Source organism: Brassica oleracea, chromosome C4, assembly GCF_000695525.1.
Source record: "Brassica oleracea var. oleracea cultivar TO1000 chromosome C4, BOL, whole genome shotgun sequence".
NCBI lineage: Eukaryota > Viridiplantae > Streptophyta > Magnoliopsida > Brassicales > Brassicaceae > Brassica > Brassica oleracea.
The window spans coordinates 36,931,386-36,940,761 of NC_027751.1; the positions used below are offsets into that span (position 1 = coordinate 36,931,386).

At 37.5% G+C, this 9,376-nt stretch overlaps 1 protein-coding gene across 1 annotated transcript; it reads left to right on the plus strand.

Moving 5' to 3' along the window:
- The first annotated feature begins 4,408 nt into the window (after nucleotides 1-4,408).
- On the plus strand, nucleotides 4,409-7,406 carry LOC106336631 (protease Do-like 8, chloroplastic). The gene is made up of 11 exons (XM_013775520.1): nucleotides 4,409-4,629; nucleotides 5,055-5,173; nucleotides 5,502-5,590; nucleotides 5,678-5,776; nucleotides 5,872-5,938; nucleotides 6,011-6,086; nucleotides 6,170-6,454; nucleotides 6,540-6,687; nucleotides 6,758-6,844; nucleotides 6,924-7,031; nucleotides 7,121-7,406. Exons 1-11 carry the CDS (start codon nucleotides 4,481-4,483, stop codon nucleotides 7,244-7,246), a joined length of 1,353 nt encoding a protein of 450 aa, XP_013630974.1. The 5' UTR covers nucleotides 4,409-4,480; the 3' UTR covers nucleotides 7,247-7,406.
- Nucleotides 7,407-9,376: the final 1,970 nt, after the last annotated feature.

Consider the following 9,376-nt stretch of genomic DNA (forward strand, 5'->3'; position numbering starts at 1 on the left):
CTGCACTTCAGACATGGGCTCTTTCAAAGATTCCAACAAATCTAAATATGTTTCCGACAAGTTCCCTCTTTGTGAACATGGATCATCTTTTTTGGAGAGTGCTTCCACAGATGGAGGATCATCAGTTTACATGGATACTATGGTATATTTGGAAGGGAAGAAATAATAAAGTCTTTAGTAATATGGATGTAAATCCGCTAGATACCCTTAAACTGGCTGACACGGAATCAAAGCTTTGGGCTGAGTCGCAAATTCTGACTGATGAAAAGAGAGTTCAACAGGTTGGTGCAATGGTTCTTCCGTCAATCTCAGGAAGATGGTGTTTTACGGATGGTTCCTGGAAAGACAATGATATTTTCTCAGGACAAGGATGGTATAGTACTCTAGAGGGATTTGCGGGTTTGATGGGTGCAAGGAATGTCCGGGCGTCCCTTTCTCCACTTCATGCAGAAATGGAAGCTTTGTTATGGGCAATGGAATGTATGAAAAACTTACGACAATTTCAGGTTACGTTTGCAACGGATTGTTCTCAATTGGTGAAGATGGTTTCAACACCAGAGGATTGGCCAGCATTTGCAAGTTATTTGGAGGATATAAACAGCTTGAAGGAGACTTTTTTCCTGTGCAGAGATTATCTATGTCCCAAGAACGCAGAACAAGCAGGCGGATAGCTTAGTCCGTAGCGCTAGGAAATAAACGTATTTTGTAGTTCACATGGATCAAGATCTCCCAGTTTGGTTCACAGAGTCTATATGAGTCTGTAAAGTAGATGACCAAAAAAAAAAAGGATTATATTTTGTAGTTGCTGAATTTTTATTAAATTTGAACATGAATTGACTGGCCTAAAATCTTATGGTTTTTGCATAGAACCACCTGTTTAAATGGGTTGAGGAAGCCGTTCTTGAAGAGGTTGAAGATGCCTTGCCAAAGATTGCACGATTTGAAGCCGAAGTAACTAAAGAAAAATCAAATGTTGAAGATTTAAAGGGCGTGATAACTGAGTTGATAGAAGAGGTTGTGAGAACTAAAAAAGAGATGAAGAGATGTGAAGTGAAGATGAAGATTGTGTTTGTGATCATAAGCTTGATCAGCATTGGTGTCGTAGTTAGTTTGAAGAACTAAGTTGTTGGTGTCTGTTTTTAGTTGAAGTTGTTGTGTTTGTTTTAAGGTGGAGAAATAAGTTGTTGTTTGATGTAAAGAACTAAGTTGTTGTGTTTGTTTTGAAGTGAAGAACTAAGTTGTTGTTGTTTGGTCACCATTTATCTTACAAACACTAGAACCATTAATCTTACAAAAATTAAAACACAAGTGTCAAAGCACTAAAACTTTTGAAGCAGTAGAACCATTCATACAAACCTTGAAACATAATATAAGTGTCAAAGCACTAAAACTTCAAAATAGATCCGAAAATACTGAAACACAGACACATTTGCCAATCCAAAAATACTATCTCTCCGACCCTTGTCCCTTCCAACTTCGAAATCACGAAAACCATCGTCCCCATCCTGACGCATCTGAGCTTGGTGGTGCATGTGTGGCTTGTTCCCATCTCTCTGACCCATGTGGCCGTGTTGACCCTCGTGGCTGTGTTGATCCTTGTGGCTGTGTTGACACTTGTGGCTGGGTTGGTTGTGATGATGATGCATGAGACTGTCCCTGGCTTGGTTGTGATGATGATGCATGAGACTGAACCTACAATGAAAAAAATGTTCAAGTGAGCCTAACAAGAATATAAACTAATCATAAACATCTTTAAACTTACTTGATTTTTCATAGGGCGACCTCGTGGTTTCTTGGGTTGGCTTTCAACAAAGTCATTCTTACATGTCGTCCTGTTATGACCATCTTGCTTGCAATTAGAACATGTAATAACTCGATCAGCACGAGTTAGCTTTGTACTATCAGTTTCAGAGACTGTCAGACCCTTCTTCTTAGACTCTGTCTCACCCTTACTCTTCAACCTATCATGGTTTTTTGGTCTTCTCGGGTTTCCTTTCCTCCAAGGTGGTGGGAGGACACCTAATCTACCCGTATCAGACCATAACTTCTTCCCTTGGACAGGCCTTACCCCCATGCTATAGGTTTGACGCCACATAGCTATGGTGTAACAAGGAACTACAAAGTCAGAAAGTTTTTTACTTTCTTTAAGGATCACATAGGCGCCATGAGTGCATGGAATTCCAGTCAATCCTTAGACTTCGACTCCACTTTAGCCATCCGAAGATGCGTCCTCTTTGTGAACTTTGTTTTAGCCCTATTAGCTATTACAACCCTTTTCACATTTCTAACCATACATTGTCTCCTTATGTCCTCTAACATCTCCAATAATGGCTTTCTTCTTGCTTCACGGATGGTTCTATTGAAGGACTCGCTTAGGTTATTCAGATTATCGTTGGACAAGGTCCTAATTTGAAATAAGCTATGGACCAGGTTTCTGGTTTGGTGACTTGAAGAGTAGCATAGGCGTCTGGATTGTACTCTTTCAGCTTTTCTCTCCAGCTGTATAACTCCTTGCTATTCGCCAGAAGAGTCTTTGTAGCGTCATGTCATGGCTGCCTTTCTTCCAATTATCGAAAACGTGTCTGCAACACTGTCTATGCTCAACCTCTGGAAGAATGTTGTGGACTGCTTTCACTAAACCCTGTCAATTACAAGCATGAGACAGTTAAATACAATTAACAAACCATAAAATGCTTTAAAAAATCAAGATCAGACACTTACCTTCTGTTTGTCAGACAATATAGCATAACCTTTGCCATCTCCTAAGCCCAAGTTATTTGTGAGGTGTCTCACAAACCAGTCCCAATTCATGTCATTCTCCACTTCTACTACTGCCCATGCAATAGGAACAATTCGATTGTCTCCATCACGCCCTACAGCAGCCAAGAGATGACCCTTTATGTCCCACTTTAGAAATGCTCCATCTAAACCTATTATTGGTCTACAAGTAGTCTTCCAAGTCTCCTTCTGCGCATGAAAGCAAACATGTAGCCGGAAAAATCTTTGTTTACTTCCTACTATCGGCCCAGGGATAGTTTCAATTTCCTTTGTAGTGCTAGGGTTAGTTCGAAAAATCTCTGCTTGATAATCCCAGATCTTGTTGAAAGTTCTTCGTGGCTTACTTTTCTTTCTTTCATAACCTTTGTCTTCGCATTCCCACAAGCTTCCACACTCACAAACATCCTATACTCTCTCTGGATCTCAGTAGCAATTTGATGCTTGGTGATTTTCGGATTCAGTCTCAGCCTCTCAGCGAACAACATTGCTATAGTAGAACACTTCAAAAACTTTGAGTGTCCTGTTATCTCACACTCGTGCTCACTCACATAACATTTGATCATCAGCTTCTGTTTGCTCTTCTCATAAGAACAATACACTCTCCAGGGACACGAGTTATCTTCATCAGCACATTTCGCACCTAACTTCAAAGAAGTGGACCGATAAAGCTTGATGTTACGCCGGGTTTTTAATGTATACTTGTGAAGGGTATGCTTGAATTCTTCAGCAGTGGAGAAAATGTTTCCCAGTCCAAGCAATGCCTCTGGATCCACATCTTCTCTGTAGGCTAAACTGGGAATTGATTGTTCTTCATTTTCATCATCTGATGAAAGAGGTTCCGAATTTTTTTCATCATTCTCACAATCATCATTCCTCGCTTCTTCTCCGAAGAAGACAGTCAAATCGCGACCACCTTCTTCCTCGATACCACCATGATCGTCTGCTTCATCATCAGGGACTTCTTCGTTATCTGGGGCTTCATCTGTTTTGCTCTTTTTCTTCCTACCTACATCGTTGACTCCACTTTTTCTTTTTAATCCACTTTTGGCCCCAGCGGCTTTGGATGATTCTCTGAGAAGCTCGCCACAAGATTGTCCTGACGCCGCTGACATAGACACTACAGAGCTTGCACCACCGAGTTTCCCTTGTCGAGACTTCTTGTTCTTTTCATTACCCATCTCTTCTCTCTACGATCTGGTTCGTCGAAGACTCGAGATTTTTGGTGGTGGTTCGTGATTTAGGGCTCGTTGTGGAGAAAACCCCCAAATCGATTTGGGAAACAATGAGGGATGTGTATTTTTTTAATTGACAGAACACGACATCGTTTTGGTTAACGACGAGAATTAACTGGATTTAAACGTTCTGTTAGTGTAATAAACGTCGGGTTTAAATTGATCCATTCAACGAAAAGTTAGGTATTTTTTAGATAGTCAATAATAAATGCGTAATTTTTGTGGTTATTTTGAAAGCTGGGGTTATAATGGTCCAATTCAAAAAGTTGGGGTTTTTTTTTTTAACATTTTTCCCAAAAAAAATCGATTGAGAAAAAGAAAACTATGATAAAATCATTTCACAAAAATAAGTGAAAAAATAAGGGGGGTACTTACGGTATTTCGGCTGACTCCTACAAAAAAAATCAGAGATTGTATCATCCAAATCCAAGGCTTTGTGAGATCGATTGGTGTGAGTTAGTCGCAGAAAGATGCAGGTGATTGCGTCCTGCTCTTTGCGACCTGATCCGTTCACTCCCTCCGATAATGATTTCGTGGGTCGACGACAGCTTCTCTCCTCCGCATGCTCCAGGATCTCCCAAGGCGACCACGTTTCACACCGACCAGCTTCTTCACTGAAGTAATCAGCCCTTTTCGCTGAATTTCTGCAATTTTCCGCTTAAAAAGATGTTTCTTTTTTGATTTGTGTTCCTTGAAAGATTGTGAAACTTTATGTTCCTTAAAGCATTAGCTTCTTTCACAGCCAATTTTACTGAAATTCTTGCACTTTTGAATTGGGTTGCTTAAAGGTTTTTCAGTACCATTGTTAGAAACAATTCATAAACATTGAATAAGACATGTAACGCCATTCTCAGTTTCACTTACATGACCTTAAAACAAAGCTTTTTTTTAACAAATGATAAAGTTTTCAATTTAAAAGCAAACTGAGAAAATGCTCAGTTTGAGATTTGGAACATTAGTTCATTAGTTGTGTTTTCTTTCTGTTTGCGAAATTTGTTTCCTGATATTCATTTAGCTTCTTGTATTTTTTTTTTTTTTGGATAGGATTGGTCGAGATAGGAAGTCGAGTTTGCAGGAGTTAGCCATGAAAAGTGTCCCAAGGCGAATCTGGTTGACAAGTGTATTCATGAATCTGTGCTGTAATCCTTCAAGGTACTTATCAGGTCTGCACCTATTTTGTCATCTTCTTTAGCTTTGTTTTCAACACATTGATGAGGCAAAGTCTGTATAGTAACCTTAATTGTCACACTCAGAGCATTGTACTTCTTAGCCACTGATGATCTAAATCCCACATTAGAAATCATTTTGAAATAAAGAGTGTTAAATTTCAGAATCTTAATACAGAAACTACGGTATCAAATCATATTTCTAATGCTATTTATTGGTCTAGTAGAACATGTATCAATCGTCAACTGTTGTAGCCTTTACACAACACTTTTAGTCCTAGTGATGTAGTTGGTTGTTGAGTTAACGCCTTTGATGAAACTGCAGCACTAGCACTTGGCGATCCATCTGTTGCGACAGTTGAAGATGTAAGTCCACCTGTTGTTTTCCCAGCTGGACCTCTCTTCCCTACCGAGGTCAGTTTCTTTGGCGAGGATATCAAAGTTTCAGGTTTCTGATGGTCACACTAAGAGTTCATATAATCTTTCCTCTGTTTGTTACAGGGGAGAATTGTTCAACTGTTTGAGAAGAATACTTACTCCGTTGTCAACATATTTGATGTGACATTACGCCCTCAGCTCAAAATGACGGGTGTGGTTGAGGTACTGTTGTCTCACTACCATAAAAAACAAACTATCTCTTGTTCATGTTATTTGTCAATTATTTGACATACAGTTTCTCTCAAACTCAATGGTAGATACCTGAAGGAAATGGCTCTGGAGTAGTTTGGGATGAACAGGGATACATTGTGACAAATTATCACGGTGAGATGACCTTAATGAAAAGTGCTTAACTGATTGTAGAAGAAAAGATGATATGTATCTTCTGCTGAACAGTTATTGGCAATGCTCTTTCAAGAAACCCAATCCCTGGTGATGTAGTTGGTCGTGTCAATATTCTTACATCTGACGGGTGAGGTTTTGAACGATTTCAGCATTTTATCCGTCTCTCTTGTTGTGTCTCACGTGTGCTCATATGTTGTGCAAATCTTGAAGGGTACAGAAGAATTTCGAAGGGAAACTTGTTGGCGCTGATCGTGCTAAGGATCTTGCCGTCTTGAAAGTAGAAGCGCCTGAAACACTCCTGAAACCGATCAGAGTTGGACAATCAAATTCTCTTAAAGTTGGGCAGCAGTGTTTAGCAATTGGGAACCCGTTTGGTTTTGACCACACCCTTACAGTTGGTGTCATCAGCGGTCTTAACCGCGACATTTTTAGCCAAACCGGTGTTACCATTGGTTGTGGGATTCAAACCGATGCAGCTATTAACCCGGGAAACAGGTATAGAAGGGTGTTTTCTTCTAAAATCATTTCTTGTGTGTGTGTGTGTGTTTATTAATGGATCTGTCTGCATTGTATATTGCAGTGGAGGTCCTCTGCTGGATTCAAAGGGGAACTTAATAGGGATCAACACAGCCATATACACACAAACAGGAACATCTGCTGGTGTGGGATTTGCAATACCGTCATCAACTGTATTGAAGATTGTTCCTCAACTAATCCAATTCAGCAAAGTAAAGCACACATAAAATCGATTGTTTAGTTTCTTTTCTTGATGTTGTTACTAAAAATCAAAAGTTACAGGTCCTTCGAGCTGGTATTAACATAGAGTTGGCTCCAGATCAAGTAGCTAATCAACTAAATGTTCGTAATGGAGCTCTTGTACTTCAGGTATGTAAATAATGCATACTCTAAAACCTAGAAACGTAGTCTTTATTTTCTTTCTGACATTTGATGAGTGTGAATGCAGGTACCTGGAGATAGTCTAGCTGCAAAAACAGGGTTGCGTCCAACATCCCGAGGTTTTGCTGGTAATATAGTACTTGGAGATATCATTGTTGCAGTTGATGATAAACCCGTAAGCTTCAGTTTGTTTGTTCTTGAAGAAAGGAAGAACCTCTTCTTGTTTTTTCTCAGAGCTGAGATTCTGATTGTGTGATTGGTCAGGTGAAAAGCAAAGCTGAGTTGATGAAGGTATTGGATGAGTATAGTGTGGGTGATAAGGTGAAACTTGCGATCAAGAGAGGAAGTGACGATTTGGAGTTACAGATCTCATTGGAAGAGAAGAGTTGACAAACATTTGATCTCTCCCTCTCTTTAATGTCTCTGTTATTTTCCTCGTTCAATATGAGAATAGCAAAGTCACTATCGGTTCTCAGTCTTTGAACACATGTATGTATGTCAATGGAAGAAACATGTTCCCCTCTTGAAATAAATATGTACTTTATATGAAGTGGCCGTGGTCGACGACATACAGATGTGTACTTTTCTGGATCAATTGTGCAAATCACTTGTGAATCTGATACTTGTTTCACTCAAAACTAGTCTACAAAGGTGTAAAATCACAATCATCACTGTCTCGTCTCTGTATCTTCAGTTCTCTACTTGGAAAGTAAAAAAAAGGTGTAAAATCACAATCATCTTTGACCTTAGAAATTGTTTGGAAACCTCGGACATTGTTCAATAGCTCACAAAAGACACGATGGCAGAATCTAACAAAATCAAAATCCAAACTGTCAAGAAACTATGGTTTGACACATGGTAGATTGTAGGGGACCCCTTAGAGTAAAGAGATTTGTTTCTAGCAAAAGGAACCTCTCCAAGGCAGAGAAAGTTTATTGAGGATCACTGAGTTTTGTGCAAAGTAGATTGCAAGTTCAATCCCAGAGCAAGAAAGTAAATCGTGTTAGTCACACAAATACATAGCACAAGATGAATATGAACTTTAGATAACATTTAAGATATCTCTCTCAAGTGTATTGAGTTAAACGTCTAGGGTTTATGCAAGTCATTACCATGAATATGGAGCTTAGAGTCGGACAAGTAGGGAACTGATATGTATACTTGAACCTTAGTTTTCATCTATCTCAATCTATTTATTTGTTTTGTCTTAAAATGAAGTAAAAAGCGAAAATAAATAATTTTTTTTTTTTGTTTGGGTAACAGCGAAAATAATTTTTAAAAGTAAAAAATGACTCAAGTCTTCAAAGAATTCGGTTTAGACTCGTACCGATAGTCTGAAAATGGGTTAGATCCCTTCTTGGTAATGACTTGCATAAACCCCCATAACTAATTTGCCGACAAAAAAACACTAAGGGGGTTATTGGAACCAGAATTTGGAAAGAGTTGAGTGATTTTAGAATTTGACAAATTTTTAAAAGTTTAGTAGATTTCACAAATGTTTCCTAATTTCTATCAAATATTTTGTATTGATTTCTATAGATTATTATTGATTATTAAGAATTTGCACAATATAGTTTTTCAAAAAGTATTTGCTTCTAAAGTATAAAAAAAGTTGTAGAAATTTTCTAACAATGAATTTCGATGAGACACTATTATATTATCGTTTGGTGTGTTTACATAGACAAATGACATTTTATGGTATTGGTTATTTGTGTTATGCATGGTTTGTTTTTAGTTATGTTGTGAAAATAATCATTTTTATCTTCATACTACATGACATATTTTTAACAGTCTTGTTTTCATTGATATTTTTTTTGAGACACCACTCATACAAACGAAAAACTATGTTAGAACACACCAACTATGAAACTTACCGACAAAGAGATCTTCTGTAAATCACATGTCAAACAAGAAAAATATATCATAAAGTGTGGGAATGTTTTTATTAGTACACAGATTTCAGAAATCTTATTCTTATGAGTAGACATACAATTTTCAAAGTCTAGCTTATGAGTTAAAATATAAAGAATTTAGTTCTCAATAACCATAGATTTGAATAGAATAGCAAAACCAATAAAAACTAAATTTTTTTAATAACAAAGGATTTGAATAGCCGTATGTCTTTGTAGAATAAAATCTAAAACCCTAATCTATTTTCAAAGCTTAAATCTCGTCTTGTTTCACCCTGTTTAAGCTTGTTTGATTTTTTTTAATCTTCCTGATGTGAGTTAATTGCTAGAACCTTTTAGGTTGACAATTACACTAATTTTTTTTACATATCCGACTGCTGCATCAACTTAATCTGATTGTTTGCTTGCATTAGAAACTTGTTCTTGAATGTTTAAAGTCTTTCTCTGATATGTTGAAATCGACTAGAACCTGTCTCAAATTTGAAAGAATTTTTTTTAATATTTTTAAGATAAATCCGATTTTTCTTATAGATAAATCTGAAATTTTAAAGATAAATCCGATTTTTTTTTATAAATCCGACTGAAAACAATATATTATATATTTTAATTC